The sequence below is a fragment of the Melospiza georgiana genome, chromosome 2, assembly GCF_028018845.1.
Source record: "Melospiza georgiana isolate bMelGeo1 chromosome 2, bMelGeo1.pri, whole genome shotgun sequence".
Lineage (NCBI taxonomy): Eukaryota > Metazoa > Chordata > Aves > Passeriformes > Passerellidae > Melospiza > Melospiza georgiana.
Window position 1 is genome coordinate 64,610,000 of NC_080431.1, and position 23,214 is coordinate 64,633,213.

General features: G+C 40.2%; 1 protein-coding gene across 2 annotated transcripts in view; it reads left to right on the forward strand.

Annotated features, from left to right (window-relative positions):
- Positions 1-2,657: 2,657 nt before the first annotated feature.
- RDX (radixin) overlaps positions 2,658-23,214 on the forward strand; it is a 44,727-nt gene continuing 24,170 nt past the window's right edge. Inside the window, exons 1-3 of one of the 2 annotated variants that reach the window (XM_058018256.1) lie at positions 2,658-2,788; positions 10,973-11,044; positions 19,778-19,861. In XM_058018256.1, coding sequence (XP_057874239.1) covers positions 11,033-11,044; positions 19,778-19,861 — 96 coding nt within the window. In that variant the 5' untranslated portion in view covers positions 2,658-2,788; positions 10,973-11,032. Of the gene's footprint in view, positions 2,789-10,972; positions 11,045-19,777; positions 19,862-23,214 lie in introns of those variants that run through there. The other variant, XM_058018257.1, reaches the window with a different exon arrangement.

Here is a 23,214-nt window from a genome sequence, read left to right on the forward strand (position 1 = left end):
ACATTACTTTCTAAAAGGATTCTAGGATTGATTGCTCAGATCAAGCAATAGAAGCTTAAAAACTGTTTTTTAATGAAGAGCTGGGTTTTGGCATTACTGCTGAAAGACAAACTTTTATGTCTTGCACTTAGGGCATTCTTATCATTAGCTTTATCTTTATAACCTACCTCTTAAAGAACTGTGTAATTTAAGTTGATACGGGTATCTGAAAGCTCTCTTTATTGCCTGTAGTTCTTTCTGTAGTTTCAGTTTCATGGCTACAAAGAATATGATCTCTAACTACACTTCTGTTTTTACTGCCCTGTTTTATCAGACAAACTGCAATTTTACACCTTGTTAAGGAAGCAAGGTGAGAAGAAAACCACATTATACTGTTGACAAGGAAGATAAGACTATTATTTACCTTGACATTTCTGAGCAATAATATTCTTCATGTAACAGGATAAGAGATAGAGCATATCCTGCAGTGATAATGCACAAACTGAAAGGAACTGGCTTCCACATGCTATCAACACCAGTAATGAAACTGAGCCCTAGTGCAATAATCCTACATTTGAGCCAGTTCAGAACGGACTATTTGAGAAGAAAGCAAGCCTTTAATTCGGTCAACTAAAGTAAACACATTTTATCTGTGCACTGCAGTGAATCATTGCCAATTTATTTAAGTGGCTGAATGAAACAGGGTTTGTTTTTCTGCATTTTGTTAGTTTGTTTCATTTGCCTTGCTCTGACCTGCAGGTAAAGGCCATCTGAAGGGGGAACAGTACAATGCACACTAACGGTGGCTGATCTGTGAAACTGTGTTTCTGCAGACACTGCAAGATGCCTTAGAAGTTTAATGTACTGCAAGATACTGTTTCACACGAGGATGTTCTTCACAATGAAGAACAACAGAGACAACAAGGAATTAGCCACTGTCACTTCTTCGTTGGAGCAAAACGGCACAGACAAAGCTGGAAGTGAAATTTTAGCCCATGTGAGGAAATTAAACATACCTTTAATGGACTGAGATGTTCAGATTCTGTGATGATGACTTAAGATAAATGCCGGTTTGAAATAGTCAACAAAATGAATAAAAATGTCACCAAATTAAACTAAATGCCTCCCAAAAAAGTAGTTATGTTCAAGCTTCTATCAATATTTAATTTTACAATAGTTTGTATTATGTGGTCATTTATCTTATCAGAATGTTCTTTAAATTTTGTTAAAAAATTTTTAAAATATCTAGTCAGTGAGGCTCCCACAAATTCTCTGGGAGATTATTCCTTCTTTGCCAGGCTGCTTTCCTTCTCTTCCCTGTCTCAACTTCACCACAGAATGTTCTTTTTATTCTTCTTGAAGCAGCTTTAAATTGAAAATTCCTCATAGTTCTTCCCCCAACCTCTCTTTATCAGACAGCCAGAGGGTGAGGTGTATTAATAGCAGCTGCATGACTCAGAGTTGGTAGCTCGAGTGGATCCCTTTGCACTGAGCTTTGCTGCTTGGCCTCCCTGCTTGGGTTGCCACTGAGCTCCGGGAGCACCTTCGCTTCCTTGCAAACAAAAATAAACTGAGAAAGCACAGTGGGGGCTGGGATTGCCTCAACCTCTCTGTCCTTCAAAAGGATTCTCCTCACTGCTATTTTCTTCTACATTCCCATTGTGACTGTATAGAAAAAAAGGAGAAAAATATAAAAAAAGAGGTGTGATCCGGTCCACCAGCGTGACTGTTTCACACGACTGAGTGATGGAAAAAAGAGAGAACGCCCTTCACTGCGATGATACGAAGGAGATGAAGAGGGTCAGTGCTCTCCACTCAGACTGCATTCCATGCTCTTTCCCTGAAGGCATCCCTGTTCTCGTGAGCCATCACAGCCCGACCCTTCCCAGCCCCGGCTCACCGCTCACCCACGCCGGTGCTGCCCGCCGCACGGCGGGGCGGTGCCATGGCAGCTCCGCGCCCCCCTATCTGCCGAGACACCCGGCCTCCCGCCGCGCCCCGAGCACACGCCTGCCTAAAAGGCGGCACGATGCCTGGCGGGGCTTTGGACGGAAAAAAACCCCAAACCACGCCGCCAACTCCCCCTCGCTGGCTGAAGCCTCTTTTGAGATTGTCCTTTCCCGCCCGCGCTAACGGGAGAGCGGCTCCTCCTCATGCCCTCCTCACTCAAGCGAGCAGGGGGTTTCTGGCGGGCGGCTCTGCCGCTGCAGCAGCTGCCACAGGCTCTCACGACACGGGCAGGGCTGCGCTCGGCTGGGCTGCGCGGGGTCCCCGAGCACCGGCTCCGCCGGAGCGCGCGGAGGGGCGCGTAACCCGTACGGAGAGGACTGCGGTCTCGGAAGCAAAGCGCTCGCCCCGCCGTCCCCTCACGGGAGCTCCGTCCCCCGCCGCCAGGAGCCGCGCTCCCCAAGCCATCCCCGAGCCGTCCCCGTCCCTCACAGGAGCCCCTCGCGGCCGCCGCCCCCGCGCCCCTCCGGGCACCGGCTTCGCGCCGCGCGCCGCGCATGCCCACCCGCCCGCGCCGCGCGTGCGCAGTGCTTGCGCCGGAGCCACATCTGATAGGGGGGAAAATCCGAACGGCGGCGGCGGCCGCCATATTGCGGAGCTGTCACAGAGCCCGCCGCGCTCCGCGCCGTATCCCCGGCGAGCAGCGCGGGGCGGCCCGGCAGCGCCTCCTGCCCCGCTGCGAGGGGGCGGCGGGGGGGACACACCGCCCCGCCAGGAGCGGAGAGCGCCGCGCCACGAGCACCCTGCCCCGGGGGCTCGGCGCCCCCCTCCGCTCGGCGCCGCGGAGGGAGCGGAGTCCCAGGTGAGGCGGGGGCGCTGGGGGTGTGCGGGCGGCCGCCGGCGGGGCCCCGGGAGGGCAGCGCGGGGGCGGCAACGAGAGGCGTGAGCCCGCCCGCAGCCCTCGGTGGGCGGGGGGCACCGGGCGACTTGTTGCGGCGGCGGGAGCGCGGCACCGCGCCGCTCGTGTGCGGGACACCGCCTCCGGCCGGCAGCGGGACCCGGCTCGCCGAGCCCCGGCTCGCCCCGCTGTGTCGGGGGGCCCCGGGAGCGCGCCCCCGGCGTGCCCGCGCAGCCTCCGCTGCATTATTCATGTCCCCGAGCGGCGCGGCTCGGCAGGTTACACCGTAGTAGACATGTGGCAGTCGGGTCGGGCCAGCTGAGTGCGGCGGTGTGGGAGAATAATAAGGAATTACTTCATAAACAAGTGCTGTGGAGCATCTGTTGCTGTCTATTGTTTTCGACAAATGCGCGTTTTTAAGAGTCCTTAAGTACTGACCGACGTAATGGGCGCAGCGGCCCTGAATGAGCCTTTGTGCATTGTTTTTTTGAATGGATTAATGTTTTGTACAAGTCGTGGGCATTTGTAATTAACCTTGTCGCTTAAAGTTTAGCGCAGATAAGGGGTTTTAGTTTCAACTTTGTGGGATTCACTTGTCTTTTGTCAGTTTCTTAATCTGAACGCGAAAAAAAAAAATCTCTTTGGACTCCATGCCAGCACAACTAATCACTTTGGTTGTAAGGTGCTGTTAAGCTGTCTTTTCCAGTCTGTCTAACACCCTAGACAAGTATTTCGTGTTCCTCTTTCTAGTACAGGCTTTTAAAAAAGATTCAGTTTTTCAAACTGAGTTACGGGAGTGGCATTTTCTGAGTTTCAAGGAGTTCAGCCTCCGTGGCCGGTTCGTGCCAGGCTTCAGGTGTCTCGCTGCAGTCGCTCCGGTTTGTTTCCCCCGGCGGTGCCTGTCGCCGTGCCTGTGCCACGGGAGCGGGTTTGGGGCCGCGTGTGCCTGCGCAGCGCCTGGCACATGGGGGAGATTGTGGAGATGCGGTTGTTGCTGTCAGCTCCGGGTGCGTTGGCACAGCGCTGCTGGGCAACGTGTGCTCCCGGGGAACATGCGGAGTTGGCGTACAGTAACGTGATGGCTACTGCCGTGAAGTTGTTTTCTAATCCTTAAAGATGGCACAAATAGCAACTGTTTGTTGGATTGTAAGACTTACCTCTAACTGATCTATTGATTTAGCATGAGGGACTGTGAGAAAAATAAACTGCGAGTCAGTGCAGTGTTCCCAGATAAGCAGCCTCCCAGCAAATGGCAATTGCAATTGCAAGGCAGTGGCGTATTTCCAAGCTTTGTACTCAAGTGACACAGTTGTTCTACTAGCTTGGGAAACTGGAAAAAGCGAAACATCTTTAGAAAATGCATGAAAAAATGACTTGGTGTGACATGTCTGGAGCTGTCCAGAGAGTTTTTGTTGAATGCTGACTCAAAGAGAAGGGGTGAAAGTGTGTGTAGAGATGACAAAAAGAGTTCTGCTCCGACTGTTTCTGCCATTGCAGGGCTATGGTAATAGTACTGCCAGAAAAAGCTCGTTTCACAGAAAATTGGGTAAAGCTGTAAAGAGAGTGAGGATTTAGATCCACCTACGAGCTGCAAAACCAGGAGGGTAAGACATGTAGATGTTATGACGTGAGAAGGCAGTTCCTGGCAGAGTTCCTGTAGCCTTTGCCAGGATAGGTGAACGGCCTTTCTTCTTCAGCAGCCTCGCTCCACTTTTTGAGAAGGGCTGCCTCTGTTGCCAGAGGTGAAGAGGAAAGTTGTTGTAGGCATGACGTCTTTCTGTTGGATGTGTTAAATACATCAAAGCTGTCCTATCGCTTTATGTTGCATTAGAAGTCTGTGGGAGTAGAGGAGAGGGAGGATTTTCAAGTTTGTAAATGTAAACAAAGCTTATATACAAACTTCTGGAGAAAGAACTGATTGTGGAAAGATACTGATCCATTAAAGCAGCAGCCAGTGTATCCTGCATGCTCAGCAAGTTTACTCCAGAGCTGAAGGAGCCTAGGTGAACTCCTTCCTTCCAACACCAAAGAACTGCATTTGTTGGCTAACTGTACCAATAGGCTAATACTTAGCTGTACTTTGAATATAAAAAATGTTTTTTCCTTTCTGCTTTAGATATTTATTAATCACTCTGTGAAGTGAAACCTTCAAGTTATGTAGTAAAAAGAAATATGACATTGACCCAAAAAGGCAGTTAACCTTTACATGAGTACATTGCAGTTTAAGAACTCTAGCTAGTTCATATGGGGAATGGTGAGTGGCCAGTTCATAGGTTTCCTTTATTTTATGGAACTGCTTGTGAGAGACTTAACAACATTATTCAGAAAATACAGTACTTGACTTTGAGATGAGATATACCCAAAATTCTGGGTACATGTCCTATTTCTTTGCTAACTGTATGTTTAGAGAGAGAATTATTGCTCTTGGAAGCTACAGTACTTCTGTCAGTTTCTATTCGTGATTTCCATTTTTGATGGTGCATGCAATGGTAAGATTGGCCTTTCTATCATTGTAGAACTCTTCAGAATCTTTGAATTATTTCCTATAGTGCATTGGGGTACTTGAAGTTAAGGTTACTACACTTAATAAATATTAAGTTATGTAAATCGTGTATCATGTCTAAAACATACCAGTTTATGAACTGGCAAAACTGCAAGTAGTGCAGAGATATTCTTTGACTGGTATGAAGTTGCTTTTAATTGAATACTGTGTTGGCAACTGCCAGGTTTTCATTTTACTTTTCAAGTTGACAGGAAGTCCAGTTTAGAAGAACAGCTAACTCTTCAAAATGTATTTTCCTATAGATACATTGAATGCATAAGTTGTACTAGTTCTATTGCAGTTATTTTTCAGACACAGCAAGACTATTTTGGGTGTTTCAGGGAGGGGAGGGTTGGGGGAAATAGTGGATTTAAGAAGGGAAAGATACAGTATATAAAAAAAAGTGTGTAAAACTCTGCATGTGGTGTCTGGCACTGATCAAATCTCAATTTTTGCATATTAGGTGTACAATTCAGGATTGGATTTTTGGTTGAGTTTTTTTTTTTTGTTTGCTTGGTTTTTTGTTTTGTTTTTGTTTTTTCTGGTTTTTTTTTTGGTTTGTTTTTTTTTTTTTTTTTGTTTTTTTTTTTTTTTTGTTGTTTTTTTTTTTTTTTTTTTTTTTTTGGGGTGAGATAAATGTCTTGTTTTAGTTCCCGCCCTGGTTTGCTTATATTGCAGACAACTGTGTAGGCGGTCGCTCTGTCCGTCTGAAAAAGATGTATGCAGAAGTAAAGTCTGTGGCAAATGAACTTCTTTATTGGATTGCAGCAAGTGTGTCATTAGGGAGCTGTTAGTGTGAAAGATGATTGCCCTGCAGACATTCACAGACTGCTTTGGAGAGGAGAATCTGAGGAATTTTTGTAGGAATCTGAGACCAGTTAGTCAGGTCCAATGGTCTGTGACTTGCCTATTGCTTCCCCCGCAAAGATCTAACACTTTTAGGTACCACAAAAAATGGAATGGGATAAGACTTTGAAAAGAAAAAGTATATTAATTTTAAATAAGCTTCTGTTAATAAATGAGTGAATCATATTGCTGTGAGTAAAGCTCTGTGGTCCCTGACATCTATCTGTATTTAGGGAAACAGATGGCAAACCTCTTGCTCAAGCTTAGGAGGGATGCTGCTGGAGGGGCTGCTTCAGAGAGAGGGCCCTAAGCTATCAGACAGGGATCCTGCTTTTGAGTGTTGCTTCCCTACCAGCCAAGCATCCTGCTCGAGCTTTCTGCCTGCTGTCCCATCCTCACCTGACCTCAGAGCCAGGGCTGTGTCTATGAATGTTTCTTTTGAAAACAGCTGCTGCATAAATTATTTGACAGAATTTTGGCATCAGGCATTTTATGCACCATCATTTTTTGAAGAAAGCTTTCATTGTCATCTTTCAACAATTGCTTTATTTGTTGCTTTCTGTGGCATAACTCAAAACTTGGATAATACTGATTTAAAAATCTCAACTGCCTTGTGGTGAAACTAATTGAAATCACAGCTTTTCATTTCAAGAGAGTTCTTGACATTCTGGATGACTTTATCTGTTTGTGCTGTGGAGCCTGCAGATACTTTTGTTGTTTTGGTCCAGAGTCCAGATTACTGCATATACTTCTGAAGGTCCTGAGTGTTATAGCAGTAGGAAGTCTGCAAAGTCACAGCCCGCTTAATCCTGACTTGGAAGAGGGACCTATAGGATTTTAAATGCTGAAATGGTGAGCCTTTATGCCTTGTAGGTCACAAGCTGCTTTCAGAATGCAGGAATCAAAAGGAATATCATTCCCAATCCCAGCTGGCTGGGGTCTTTTTTGCTAGGGCTTTTTTCCCCCCCACTATTTGCAATGCCATTTCCCATGAGTGTTAAGATTAAAGTAAGTGTAAGTAATTAGTTGCTTCAAAGTTAAGAATTTGGCATCTGCTAAATATAAATTTATCTGAACTGGCATTAGTAGCAAAAGTGAACTGCCACTCCAGTAATAACAGTGGAGATACACAATATTTTGCCTGGCTGCAATTTTTGGTTTCTTTTGGCCCAGTGTTTCCCTCATGTTTGTTTTGTTTTTAATGTTAGCTGGTGCCAATGCTTGGGAAAGATAGGGTGATTTTCAGTTTTTATTCAGTGCTTATTTGATGTCAATGTTTGCATTTTTAAGATCTGTGAACTTCTTGATTTGTACATAAATATAATAGTTACAATGCATTTGTGTGACTGTACTTTTTCAAAATTGCACAGTGTTTTGAATATGAAAGCATATTCAGGCTGACACAGGCTGTTTTTTGTATTATATATTGTAAGACTGACACAGGTTGGTTTTTTGTATTATATATAAAATGAAAACAATGGAAATAAGTTCAGCACAGTTGGCTATAAATTTATACTTGGCTAAATTTTTAAAAAAGAAATTATAGATTTTTTTTTTACATTTATAAAAGATACTGCAAGCAGCCACTTCAAAAATACATGGGATGCTGTTTGTTTTGCAGAGTTTTTAATTTTTTTCTGTTGCTCTTATACTGTAATAATAATTTCTCAGGCCCATGAGGTCTGTGGGACTAACAGTGAGACTTCATTTCTATTGAGTTTTACTTAAGAGGATTCTTGCTTTTTGCTGATAAGTTTGTTCTCTTGCATGCGAAAACATGTCTCCCAGTTGTGGTTTGATGACAGGATTAACCTGTAAAACTTTGTACTCACATTTCTGATTTTAAAAGTTACCTTAAGGTTTTAAAGTAAGTTTTCAAATAAATAATTTTTGGTTTGTTGGTAGTATTATAGCAAAATGTTTGAGTAAATCCCAAAGCAAAAATCTGGGACATGTTTATGAATGAATTTGTGGTGATACAATGTATGAGGGCTTGACAGTCATTGTAGAAATTGCTAGACACGTTGTCTCATAGAAAGACCTCAGAAAGGAATCATTTGATAACACAGATCTTGGTCCTGTGCCATGTGCTGTCGTTGCTCTCCTGGAGACTGGACTCCCTTATCAGTCATCTTACCATAGCCCTTCTTTTCAGTGCTCTGTAACTAAAGGCACAGGAAGGTAGCTGTGCTACTTTCTGTTCCTTTTGGTACTGTCGAGTTGGCACGCTCACAAAATGGTGGATGAGAATCTAATTTAGCTTTTGCATCCTTAATTAACTGAGTGTGACTCTAGGGCTTCAATCTGCCTTCAGTTTTTCAAGCATTGAGCCTCTGCTGTCAGAGGTGAGCACAGGGATTACTACGGCTTGGAATCCTCCTAACTGTTAGCAGATATTGGAGCCAAGCTTGTTTTGGTTTCTGTTATTCTCTTGAATTTTTCCAAGGTGTACATTAGGGAAAGAAGGGAGAACAGGAGGCAGTCTCTTCTCTGAAAGGGAAACATGCTGTTGAATTTTTATCAAAAGACAGAGTTTATCAAAAGCCAATTTTTTCTTCCTCCCCAGGAAGCTTTTGTGTTTAAAAGCAGAGGGGGGGAATAGAGGAGAAGTCTGTTCATAATGTTCAAGGATATACTTAACAGTATCTTAGAACAGTAGTCTTACTGCTGATGTCCAGGTGTTAGAAAGATAAATGACTTGTCAGTAGAATTGCCTTGTTAAAGTTTGGGGCCTGACACTCTTCAGCCATCTCAGACCCAGGGGAAAGTTAGCAAAGTTTGGAAGAAGGATGTTCCATTGACAGTGGGCACAGGGAATGTAGAATTCACGAGCCACAAGGACGTTTGGCAGAACTTCCAAGATAAGGAAAAAAACAAACAAAGCCAACTCAGCAACTGTGCTGAATCACCTCCAAGTGGAGAAAAAGTAATTCTGGCAGGGGTGACTGTGGCCACAACTCAGGGCCTGCTGGCTCCCTAAGCCCATGACTCCAGAAGGAATGGCTGAGCATGTGGAGTGATTGGCAGAAGTGAGAGAATCATTGAACCAGTAGAAGGTAAAATGTTGATCAAGAAGAGAGCCATGTGACCTGTAGCCAATAAAATGTGACTTCTTTGCTTGCTAAAATGTACGAAAGGCATGAAGTTTGGATGATGGGGTGCCAGCCTTTGGTGGGTTCGTGCCCAGCTCCCTGCTCTGAGCAGATCAGAATCAAGCAATGGAAATGCCTTGGCTCAGTGTGTGAATTGGCACTGCGCATCAGGCAGCGAGCCTGCATTTGGGACATGGCTGATACTGTCCAGTTCTCTAGAGTATCTTCTGTAATTAAAAAAATCTACTGGAATGTAATTGTCTTTATGCTAGGCAAACAGAGTATTATTATACCTTTAGAGTTGGGCTGGATTGGTTATAGCGGAGTTAATGCAACTTTAGATAGTGGTTTTATGTTTCCAGGCTGATTTTTCATTAAACACCAGTTTTGTTCCATATCTGAATTATGCCATTAGATCTGTTTTGTAATCTTTAGTCTTAACGTTTGTTTTCTTTACCAGCCAACAACAATTATGCTTCTTAAATTCTGTTTTCATCCTTTATCTGTTTTTTTTAGTCCATTTTCAAACATATCTCTACAGATTAGAAGAAGAAATAAAAAATAAAGGGCTAATGCACCTTAAATTGCTGTGCAAATGTTTCTAATATTAACTGTATTTTTATTGCCAAGAAACAGGGAAAATTTTCTTCTTTAATTTTTTTGTAAAAATACTTTATTTCTTTCATTTTTCCTTATGAATGAAAGATCAGTTACACAAAAGCTTGGTTTTGATAACTGGATCGCTCTCAAGTATTCTGTTTTTCTCTTGCTTTCTTTTAAGCACTTCTAAAGATTTTATTCATCTGTTATAGCTGTGGAGTTACAGTACTGAAATCTCAGATTATTCTGACTAGCATGTCACAGTCATTTTTCTTAGTATAAGAGTAATTCCAGTTAATATTATTTTTGAAGACAATGCAGTCTGTGATGCTCCTTGCAAACCAGCAACAGTCTGATTTGTGGAGGTCATTACTGTAAATGTGTGCAGGAAGGTGACTAGCTGCTTGCTCAACTTTACGAGTTGAAAAGGAGGTAGGATGATATCTCCCAATAACTTTGCAAACATATTTTTTCAAGGCATAAAAACTTTTTTTGGAACGGAAAATAATAGTGAATACTTTCATCACCACATAGATATAACTTATAGCCTTCTGCTTAAAAAGAAAAAATCAGTGTTATTTTAAGCACAGCAGAATTACTTCCTTTTTTTACTGTTGGTGTATTTGCATTTATTTTCATTTGGAAAAAATTATGGTTGTTCTTTTGCTGAGAGAAGCAAAGTATTTTATAGGCAGGAAATAAAAGTTTTGATGCTTTAAAATTACTAGAGCAGATTTTTTGTCTTTATGATGTTTCTTGTAAATAATGTTAGAGGTTTTTAATAGTCAATGACGTATGATAACAACCTTTAAAAGAATTTGTAGCACTTGGGGAAACTGTTGTCTCTTTATGGTAACATTACTGCGTAAATGTTCTACAGAACCTAGGAAGGATGTTACTGCTTAGAGACGTGTAGATTCTGACTCTGGCTAAATTGGTTGCTCTTTCTAGGTGTCACCTACTGAGAAGTGTATTTTGTACATGTAGAGCACTTGTATAGGAATTTGTACTATTTACTGTGATTATTCATTCATTTAAAAACAACCCTTTTAATTTTATTTTTGGCAGAAGGGGGCAAAGAGTTTTTGGAAGATTTAAGTGGACAGGAGACTACAGAAAACAACAAAAATGCCGAAACCAGTAAGTAGCAGATTTATATTCATCTCAAATCTAGGAAGGTTTTTATGTTTTAGAGAGATAATCTTAACTGTTCTAATTGTTTTGACGCTGCCTTTTCTAGATTTTGTAAGATTTGATCTTGTACAATTGAAGTTGAGACAGTTTAGTACCAACACGTGGAAAAAAAGATCAAGAAAGCTTGGTACTGCAAATTGCATGGAGGACGATTGGAAATGGGAGCAGTACCTGAAGCCCACTTGGCCGGCAGGAGGAATGACTCTTCAGGAATTGTTGACTTTGCAATGTACTTACAGTAGTTATTTGAGGTATAATTTGAGCCTGACTCAGTATCTATGAGAATCAGTGGAAGGGTTTGGTGCAGGATTTGGCAGGGGAAGATAGAACATGTGTAAAGTGTCTGCACCAAGTTAATAATTTTACCATGGTAGAGGGTATCACATAGAAAGTAAGTTTGAATGGAGGAAATAAGCAGAGTTTATGCTTTCCTGTTCTGCTCATTTCAGCTAAGATAAGGGTTCATCCACTTTCTACCAGGGGGAAAAAAAGATCATCATCCTCTGTTTTGATAATAATTCTATAAGTCTTTGAGGAGATTATTATTCAGTAGGTTGATTCTTTTTCTGGTAATGTTATATTGCTACCTTAGGGTTTCATCTGCCATGTGTTAAATGACTTTTGCTTGTCTCTTCCACTTGTATCCAGTGAGAAAAGCATTCAGAAAGGGAACTGAATTGTCAGATTGTTTCTACTCAACTCGGTTGGTTTATGTAATAGCCTTTGGGCTTTCTTTGTTTACTGATGTTTCATTTTGGTAGCAGATTAGGAGCAGGGCAGGTCTGTTGCTAAGAATAAATGTGTCTATGTGCATGTGTATACACATACATCCTGATATGTAGATGCATAAAAGGTTTTTGCTATTAATAAGAAATTACCCCTGTAAATAATCAGTTTTGTGTGCTGGTATTTGGAGCTAGTACAGCTCAATGAATAATGTGAGCGTGGGGCTAAGGGCTCAAAGTTCTGTTCTGAGCTTTGCAGTTGGTCTGATGACTAACTGGTCATACCTTGTTTCTGTAATTTCTTCTTTTCCTGCTAGTGGATTAGGGGCAGTTTCTTGGCACTTTGTCGAGCTGGAAGTAGCTGTCTCTGTCGTGCTCGTTGGTGGGAGAAAGCTGCACTATAAAGGGCAGGAAAATGAATTAGCAGCATACTATTTTCTGACCTGTTTGAATGCTGGCTATGAGAATTGACTATACTGCCTTTGGAGCTTCTCAACTGGAAAGCTTTGTTTTAAGAATGAGGCAAAAAGTCATTGTGAGCTCATGCAGTTTGTGAGGCCTTTGGCTCCATGCAGCTGGAGACCCATGGAGCCACAGAGGTTGTGACTAGGAAAAAAAAAAAAGCCTGGGTGAGGTAACTTCTTTTTAAATTCTGGGACTGGAACCATGAAATTTAGGCAGGCAGGGTTCTCGCTATTTTAAGGACCAGAGAAAATTGAAGGAAATAAGAATTTTAGGGTTGCTCACGAGGAGAGCAATATCCTTAGAACTGAGATTGCAGTGGTGTTGAAAGAGTGCACAATTCACCCTAAAAATGGATATTAGCTACCAGATCTTGGCAAAGAAGCTGGCCTTGTGTCAAAGAGATTTTTTTTTATAAGGAACTTTTTATGAAGTGTTCATGTGTCTTTTGATGTGGGTGCATGTGAAATCCTAGAAGGAAGCAAAGTGAAAGGAGCCATTATAAATGAAATGAAATTGATTACATTTCTCAGTGTCTTCCTGTAAACTGCAGGTTGCTGTAATTTTATTTGGTAATCAGTGAATGAAGAAATAGCACACTTGCCAAAGGTTAAATAGTATTACCTGTAAAAGTAATAAACCTCAGATTTTGTTCTGGTTGCTTCTTAAATGATAGGTGGCTTTGGAGCTCTCTTCCTCCCTCCTCTCTTTTTTTTCCACCTTCTTTCTTCTTTGGAGACTGTAAGAGCCTAGCCATGGTTATGTTTAATGAATCTGACGTTGTTCTTTGAAGAATTTTGCTGTTCTGCTCAGATTTGATAGTACTGGACAGTAGGAGGTCTCTTGCTGTGGGTATTTACTGGAGCTCTTGGGAGCTGTCTTTATGGACAATCCACAATAACCAAATGCACTTCTAGTCCAGAAACTATTTATGCTTTAACTCCTTGTTGCTTATTTTTGACAGCTGTTGCAATAAGGCAGTCAGTGTTCTGTCGCTTTATTGCTGGAAATCATTTAACCTGAAAACTAATGAAATATCATGGGTAAAAGCTAAGAAAACCCAGTTAACATGACTGGTGAGATTTTTGAGAATGTTATTTTATCTCTTCTGTGTTACTGTGACCTATTTAGGTTTTCTTTTTTCAGACTCTGCTGTGATGATCCAATTGATAGTTTTCAGAAACGTCTGGTATTTCTTGTAAATATGTAAACCTGTTCAGTACAACTATAAATTCTTCCCAGGTTTCTGGGATTAATTTTTTTGTTGAGAAAATAACAAATAAATAAGCCATAAATCAACTTAAATGAAATCAGTACCCACAGAAAAGGCAATTAAATAGATTTTGGTTTCACTTTTTTTGGTTTCACATTGTAATGTTATGTAGTATTCCAGACAAAATTAAGTAAATGAAGACCAGTAGAAAGTCTTGGAGTATTGGAATTTTATAGCAAACATCTTTCATTTTTCTTGGAAGTCTCAGTCTGAAATAAGTTTCATGCCACTGTGAATGATTCTTATACATGGCAGTAAAAGGGCATGTGTTTCGGATTTTCTTTTTTAGAGGATAGTAGGGTAAATAGTTTGGGTGAAAAGGCTGTTTTGAAAGGGTAAAAGCAACTTTAATATGTTGTCCTGGGATACAAGGTAATATGTGATTGAAAAGTATACAGAATTGAAACATTTTCATTTTTGATTGCTTCAGTAGAAAGTCTGCTCCTTCCTTTTGCCTGGGTTTGTGACAAAGTGGCTTTCCAGCTTTTCAACTGTTACTCAGCATCTACTCTGATTTTACAGCCAAATAGTTTGTTTCTAAAAGAGACTTACTCTTCTCAGTTCTACCTAGCAGTGTGAATTTTAGTTGCATGTAGCATGATGTGATCCACCTGAATAAAACTGATGACTTCTTTGTTTAATTACATCTTTGCTGCTGTAATCAAAATTTGAGCTGTTGCAAGTGCTGTTCTCAGTATGCTTAGTTCTCAGCTTGCTGAAGAACAGAATATTTGTTGACTCTTATTTTCAGTGCTTTCTTCCTAAAAGAATAGATACAAAATGTTTCTCAGCTTTAGGCATTCTCACAGATCTGCACTGAAAATAGAAACATAGAAGCTAAAATTAGACATCACGGGTTACGTAACTGTTAATCATTTCATATGCTAAGAAGATTAGATTTAATTGACTGAAATATTGTATTTATAGGGTGTAGAAAGAGTTAAATTATCAGCTGGTTTTGGTGATAACTTGCAGCACTTTTGTACAAGACTGCAAGGCATGAAAGAAAGCAAGCATTACACTAGGGAATAACAGAGATAGATGTCAAAGTTACTAAGACTAAAAAGGATTTTTTGTTTAGATTTATTGAACATTTTATGATATTGTGTATTCAGAAGGAATAAATAACAAATTCTGGATTGTGTTGTGGTTTAAAATTCTAATATTTGCAAGCTCAAACTAATTTCTGTAAGGTGTTTGAACTGAAATAGTGTATAAATTTTTTTTACTACAGTGCTGTTGTTACACGGGAAAATCTTTGAGTCTGTGTAATGCAATATTTGAATTATGGCTTGAATTTATGATTTATTTCTGTAGTATAAATAGACAACTGATGTCAGCTTGGAGGACTGCTTTCTTGTAAAATCTGTTTGGCATTATTCTGTAGCCTTCTGTTCTTAATGCTGTTTAATCCTTACCTTTTTACCTTACCTTCTTCATAAAGTTTTTTTCTTTCATCTCTTCCTATATCTACTTTGATGTTAGTATTGAGAGAGTGCTGTGCAGTCTGAAGCAGTGGGACTAATGCTACTCTTAACACAATTTAATATGAAAATTTGAGATTGTAAATGGCTGAACTGGTGTGAGGGAGCTCTTTGAACATACTTTTTTTTTGCCATATGCAATTCTCTTATAAATCAGACTGGTTTTTGTGGCTTTTACAAATGACTAATTTGTATTGCATCCATTAAGCCAAAGCAAAACTTCTGGAAACCATTTCCATGTTATTTTAAATGGCCTTTTTTTTTTCTCAGTATTGGTATCAACTCAGTTTTGGAGTTCATGATGAAGTGCCATAACTAATATTTGCAAAGGATGGCTGAAGTACAGTAAGATAAAATTTTAGATTGTTAAGCTTACAGCAGGTTTTTGTGCGTGTTTCATGGACTATATCTGTTTGAGGAGAGGTTCAAAGGTTAATGCGGTGACGGTGTAATAGTCCCATAAATTGTGGAGGGTTGAAGTTAGGTACTACAAGAAAATGCAGACATACTTTTTCAAGTATGACATACTTGACATACTCTTTCACCTTTCCTTAAAGGTGAAAGAATGCATGCAATAAAAATATAATTCCCTTATGAAGTGCAGGCTTTTATTAAGTGCACATCTGTGCTTGTTATTCCAGATATTTTCAATGACTGTACTCTTTATTGGTTTTGATAAATTATTTAATAGATTATTTTATATGCTGGGGAATATTTTCTATAAATAGTATTTTGTAAGCTGTGGCAAATATCTTCATAACCCATTAGCAACATTTGTTACCAAAACATCAGTTGCTCCCTTGGCAAAGAATAATCAACGTGTAATTCTTTAGTGTGTGTTCTTCCCTTTCCTTTGGCCATGTTTAATCATTCTGAAACAAGTCTGGTAAAATACAGATAAACTCAGTCTGCTGTTGCTGCCAAGGACCTGGACAAGCTCGAGAAGTGGGACAGTGTGAACCTCCTGAGGTTCAACGAGGCCAAGTACAAGGTGCTGCACCTGGGTTGGGCATCCCCCCATGTCAACGCAGGCTGGGGGTGAACAGAGGGAGAGCAGCCCTGCTGAGAAGGACCTGGGGGTGCTGGAGGATGAGAGGCTGGCCATGAGCTGTCTGTGTGCTCCCACAGCCCAGAGAGCCAAACGTGTCCTGGGCTGCATCCAGTGGTGGGCAGCAGGGCCAGGGAGGGGATTCTGCCCCTCTGCTCTGCTCAGAGCCCACTGCAGGGCTGCATCAGCTCTGGGGCACCAGCACAGGGAGGACATGGTGCTGATGAAACAGGTCTAGAGGAGGATCACTAAAATGGTTTGCAGAATGGAGCATCCCTCCTTATGAGGAAAGGCTGAGAGAATTTGGGGTTTTTCTGCCTGGGGGAGAGAAAGGTGCAGGGAGACCTTATTATGACCTTTCAGTACTTGAAGGGAGCTTATAAGAAAGGTGGGGACAAACATTTTATCAGAGCCTGTTGTATTAGGACAAGGCTAATGGTTTCAAGCTAAAAGGATATAAAAGAATCAAACTACATAAAAGTAAGTAAATTTTTATGATGCAGGAGGTGAAACTAACAATTGCCTAGAGAGATGGTAGATGTCCCGTCCCATCTTTGGAAAGGTTCAAGGTCAGGTTGGATGGGTCTCTGGGCAACCTGATGTAGGGGAAGGTGTCTGTGCTCGTTGCAGGGGGTTTGAACTAGATGACCTTTAAAGGTCCCTTCCAAGCCAAACTATTCTGTGATTCTATTTAATATGTAAACTTGAGATAGTAATTGGCTGAACTGTGTGAGGAAGGGACCTGTCAGATTCTGTAACAAAGATGTGGGATCCTGGTGAGAGCAAGTTTGAAAAGCAGGCACTGAATGGATCTTGTGGTATGTGTAGTGGTAGCCTCCCAATACTTGCTACAGGAAGCCTTCATGCATTTCTCTTGTCACCATTGCAAGAGCTCCTTCCTGTTTCTGTATTTGTGTGGTAAAGTTGGTTCAGATTAGCGACTGTCCTCATAATTTGTGGTTCAGATAATTTCCCCACCTAAAGAGCATTGTGTCAGAGTAGCCAGATAAGCAGCAGAGGTTCTGTGAGTGACAGATCATTGCTGAAGCTCCTGGACCTTCTCTCTCTGCTTGTGTTTTCTCAACTCCCTGCCATATTTATGATGTGGAAATTTCCCCAATGAGTCTTGTTAATGTAGTTTGCCAGCTTTATTTTACAGGCAGTGCAACTGGTACCAGAAGTTTGATTTTTGATGAGAGGGTGCTCTGTTATCAAGGTTTGAATTGGATAAGTAGACCTTCAGGGCTCTTCAGATTTTGACAAAAGTAACTTTCTTATGTTCCGTGCCCAGAAATAATTGAAGGTGCGAAACAATGTTACAAGTTTGTAGAAGCCTGGTATTTGTATGCCAAAAATCAAAGTCAGTCCAAATTCCTTCAGAAAGAAAATTACCTGTAGTGTTAACTTTTGTCTCTGCCTCAATAATTCATATCACAAAAAGTAATTTTTTAACATTACCATAATTTAATTTGAAACTTTTTTATTAGAACTGAATGTGTAAATATTGATTAGCAGCTGAGTGATTGTTAATTGGAAGTACAAAGATAAACAGAAATGCTGCAGTCTTAAGCAGTTACTGTAATGTGTAGAAGTGGCTAGGTACTCTTAATGCCTGTTTGTACCTGTTGGAGGTGTAGAAGCTCTGTACTCTTAGAGCACTCAGATTTTTTGGGGCAGTAATATCCAGAAGCAAACAGAATTTAGAGCTGTATTAAGTTTATCTCTGTATTACAGCTATTATTTTACTGTTAGGGTATCCTAGTTCTTGTGAAGGATAAACTCTCAGGTAGTATTTCTTGCATTTGTAGATGACATTTGTAGTAAGGATATTTATATAAGAAGTTTTTGCTGCTGCAATTAGTTTTGAACTTGCTGTGCTTTGTAGATCTGTGATGCTTCTTGTTTTGGCAACGGTGCTGTTATATAACAGGGTACTTTGGCATTTAATAAAATTATTTTTTGGCCTTATTCTTTGTAACTTGCTTACTTGTGACTGCCCTAAAGAAGGCTTAATTTTTTAAGTAAAAAACTGGTTTTGAAAGTTAATCTTTTGTAATTAAGGGGCAATCCCTCATGCTTAAACTAGTGTAACTGGCAGAGTGAGTTAAAGTGAGTTAGAACTACCATTTAAAATTAGTTATTTTGTTAGATTAATTATATTCCATAAGGGTTTTTTTCTTCTCTTGAAATAGAGAGACTGAGAATTTACAGAAAACATCTTTTTCCCTCTTCCTGACACACACCCTCTATTTTTTAAATTTTTTTTTTTTGCAATAAAACTAAACTATCTTTTACTCCAAAGTCTTCAACTCTTGTTCTTTATCAGTGCTTGCACACACAATAAAGTTGGCTAAGCCCCCTCTATCATTCTTGTTTGCAGGTCTGTAACCTTGATGTCCTCAGGCTCCTGCTATTCTTGTCTTGTATATCCCCCTTGTGTTTACCTTGACAATGAAGGCAGCAGTGATCAAGCTTCATCTGTTGCATGAAGACAAACTGCTCTGCAGTTTTATTTTCCCTATCTTAGATCTCCCTTCCATGTGTTGTCTTTCCTTCTTTTCCAGACAATCACTTCTCAAAGTATTCCACCTGGTGGCAAAATTAGGGAAATAGTTAATGGAAATGGTTTGCACATGAATAGATCAAGCAGTGTAAGAACCTGTAATACAAGTCCTAATTTATTCCTCTGCCCTTTTTTACAGTAGAGAGAAATTAGAATATATCTGTGCGAATTTGGTTTTTCTGCATTTATAGGAAAGTATATTTGACCTTTTAATACTTCTATTCTTATGCACTAAAGATGAATAAAATGTGATTGATACCCTGGCAGTAGGAGTTGGAGGACTGTTCTAACACTGAGAAGACAGTGCTGTGGATTTAATGCTTTGTTCTGTTTTGTGGAAATTCTCACTTCTGTATGTACCAGCTGAAGAGAAATTGGCAAAGACTGTTGTACTTCCAAGTATGTCTTCCAAATATCTCCTGCAGTATTTGACTTCTTGTTTTATTACAAATAAACCCAGCGATTGTCAGGAGTCATCTGGAAAATGATCATCCCTTTCAGGAGAAGGAGGTTCATTGAATGGTGGCGAATTCTTAGTCTTGTAGTAAGGGAGTTCAAGGAGGTTGGCACTAAGGAGAGCTAACTGCTGCAGTTTTTCTTTCCATTGGTGAAAACCTGCTTCTAGTCTGTCCTGAGATGTACAAGGTCTAGTGCTAGAGCTAGGTGAAAGTGCCTACTTTGACCCCCAAACTGCTTGATTTTAGAAATGGTAAGCAGGAGGCTGCTTGTCTTTCTATATTGCTAGGCATAAATACCTTAAAATGACATAAATGTGACCAAGAACTTTTGCATGCATTTGAAAGGCCCTCTGAAAGATAGTGCCCAGTAGCTCAATATCCCAGTGTTCTTCAGCTGTTCAGTAGTGATGTCAGCTTTCCCATAAAATTAATTTTGAGCTTTGTTCTCTAATTTAACCTTCCAGCCTAGGGGTAAGTACTATGCTGATAATGCTTTTAGACTAAATAGTGATGAGAAATTTTTTAGATTCAAATTTTCTGTTTTTCTTACTGCTATGTTCTGTGTGTACACAAGACCATTAAAATTGTTGAACTTATTGTTTCTTACAGGCAATGGAAGGATTACACTGCTACAGTATGATTTAAATGTTTCCTTTTATTCTGTAGATCAATGTCAGAGTAACCACAATGGATGCAGAGTTGGAATTTGCCATCCAGCCCAATACAACAGGCAAGCAGCTCTTTGACCAGGTAACTTCTATGTCTCTATGTGTATAAGTGCAAGCACATAGGAGTATTGTGGTTATTAAGGCATAGTCTGAAAAAGTGGTAGTGTTCTCATGTACAGACTGCTTTCCTTATGTTATCTAAGCTAGGCTCTGAGTTAGTGTGAATTTCCTCATTACTTCTCCTGGAACACATTGAATTCAAAGACAACTCTCTAAATATGTTACCAGTGAGGCTTTGGTTAAATTGTGTATGGAACTGCTTTGAAGTTAATTGTGCTTTTTATGTCTAATAATATTCTAGTTGCTACTGCAATATAGTTGTTAGAATTATATATTTTAGAAATATGTATGTAACAGTAAGTTCATTAATGAAAGCTAACACAATTGCTTTCCAGCAATAAATACTGTAAGATGGTTTTTCACTTCCCAAATGGTAGAACTAAATACTGTTGTCCTATGAACCAGTTTGGAATTTATGTTTAAAACAAAAAGAAAAGGAAGAAAGGTTTGCAGACCACAAGCGCACTAAGGTCATCATTTTCAACTATTCTATCACAGTTACACACTGTCACTTGATGGTGTGTTATACATCAGTCAAATGGACCAAGTGAACAATTTCTTGAACAGGGCTGTTCTTGCACTCATGTTAGTCTTCAGAATCTTGGAACAAGTTTTTTGACCTGTGTTGTGGGGTGTTTGAGGAAACCTTAAAAATAGTCATGACCTGTCAATGTGTTGTGTTGTTTTCCAACAAGATAGCAATAAATATGTTTTATTATCTAAATCCAAAATGTGTGCCTTTATTTAGGAAATCTGGAAATATCTGAAATTACCCTTCAAAAATAGTTTAAGTAGATCAACAGTTCTGCCTAGTAGTTGTTTCTGTCCATTCCACTATAGATGCTTGAAATATGTAATGATGAGTACTAAGAGAAAGCAACACATCAAAAAAGATCTTTAAACTTTCAGTTGACCTTTTAGAGTCAATTAAATGTCTTATTATATAAATTGAAAAGAAGAGAATGTTTATTGTTTTAATACTGAACTTTTAGATGAATGAAATTGCCTTTGCAGTTTTTGTTCGAAATGACTGACTCTTAACACTTACAGCCTGCCCTTTTCTCTAACATCAGTAGCAGTATATGGGTACACCTATGAAATAGGTCTTCAGCCCCTACATAAGAATAAACGTCATGACTCTTAAAAATACTTCTTGAACAAAGAGGCTGTCTTGCTTTTTGTCTAACCAGCATCACCATCATCAAGTAAAAGTATGGTATTCTGTGGCATAGAAGGCTCAAGCTGTTACTTGTCTTTTGCCAGCCTTTGCTATCTTATGCCATTCACTGTTGGGTGGGGTGACATTCTGCTGTGTAATGTCTTGTGCCCAGGTAATCAGGCTCATCCAAATTGGGGCATTTGCAAACAGCAAACAAAGATACAGTTTGGAATTTGTTGTCATGCCTCTTCTTTGTTCCTCTGTTCTCTGTGTGGCATTTGACATCACACCAACTCTTACCTCTGGAATTTTAAACTGAAAAAAAAAATTTAGGTCAAGAAAAATCAACCAGGGTAGTTGTGTGTGAGAAACACTTTTTAGTCTGATCTTAAATTCATCTGTGAGTTCCACCATGTAACATCAAGAGCTGAACTGTATTGTGAAACCAGCATGAAATTTCCAGACAAAAAGTTATCTTGTTTCTCTATAGAAAGAGAATTGAATAGCACTGTTACTGAAAGAATTGGCCCTCAAGGTTTATGCAGAAGTGGTGAACATGACAAACAGGTTGGTTATTGTTTGCAGAAAATAACCTCTCCATGGATTCCATGTTATTTAGTGCTCCCCTACATTATTGGTGAATGACCTTTCAATCTTCTACCGGCCAGTGTTCTTTAGACTTTTAATTGGCATTTTCTGGAGTTGTTGATTTTTTTCTCATTCCTTATGTACATTCTCATCATCTTCATCTGCTAGCAGGCAAGAATGCAGCTTTTGAAATCTGTGGCTATCTCTTTTCTCTTCCATTGTCAAACTCAGTAAACTTATTTATTGCACAAGCTTTTTTTTTTTTAATTACTCGCATTTCAGAAGGTGTACTAACATACTTATCATTGGTCCCTCTGTCTATCCTGTCACTGGTCAGAATAGGCAAGAGGGGATCTGTCCTCCTCTAGTCAACCAGTTAAGCATCTGTAGCTTCCCTGAGAGAGGAAGAGCCCTGTGAGGGATGTTTCCACACACTGGTGGTAGTTGTGGAGGAGCTGTTTTGTTTTGTTAGCACTGTGCATTAGTAGCTTTTCGTTGACTGTAGCTGCCATTCAGAAGGAATGTGAGGGTTGTCTCCTTTATTTAATGCTGTAATTTTCCTTTATCCTTTTTCCATTGTCCTTTCCAGATGTCTCCAAAGCCTTCTTTACAATCTTGTGGAAGGTGATGATATGAAATCCTTGTTAAGTTGTCTTATGTATATGTTGTGATTTGCCCAAACATACATTGTTCAGGTTGCTTTTCTTCTCCAAGAAGTTTTTATTGCCTATTAACAGTCAAGTTGTAGGATGTGATGATGGATAAATCTGTTTTACAGATGGGATGAACACTTGCCTGAAGCTACTTAATAGAATTTTGGGCCAGAATCAAACTCCCAAGTTTTTCATTCTCTACTTACTTTTCATCACACACTACTGCAGTGCAGAAGTGCATGTATTATCTCGGTATAAAGTTTCAGAAGGGTTATATCTCTTTCCTTTGAGCTGAGAGGCAGTGTAGGCAATGCTTTTTCCTTATTTGTGGGTTCTGCTGGTTTAAGTGTTGATTTTGCAAACTTGTGTGGCTGTGCATTGCTGTACCCAGGTTGTATGTACTTAAATCATGTGCATCTCGGGGCCATAGTTAGTGGGTTGAGAGCAGAATGTTGTGATGTGAGCATAAGCACTTGTCTCCTTATGCCTTACGGGCAGAGCTGTTGAGCATCTGCAGTTCTGTGCAGCTCAGAGAGCTGATAAGGTACAAGGGCTCAGCTTGGACAGCTGCTGGGAAAAGAGCATTCTCAGTCATCTGATAAAGCCATAAGTAGTTTGATCAGTGTTGTATAGGAGATCTGTGCCAAAAGAAGTAGCAGGTCTGAAATTCCTAAGTTGGGGCGCCAAATTTAATGCTGCTTGGGACCATACTAGTAATATAGACTTGTTCTAAGCATTTCTTATGGTCTGAAGTAAATGATGTGGACATTCTAGAGGAAATAACCATGCTCAGTCAAGGCATCAATCATGTTGGATCCACATTGTCTGCTTTGTGCTTTGGAGTTTGATGGTGAAATGATAAAGGAGGAAAAAAGATGCACACTCGAATAGTTAAGTGATTATTCAAATATGCAA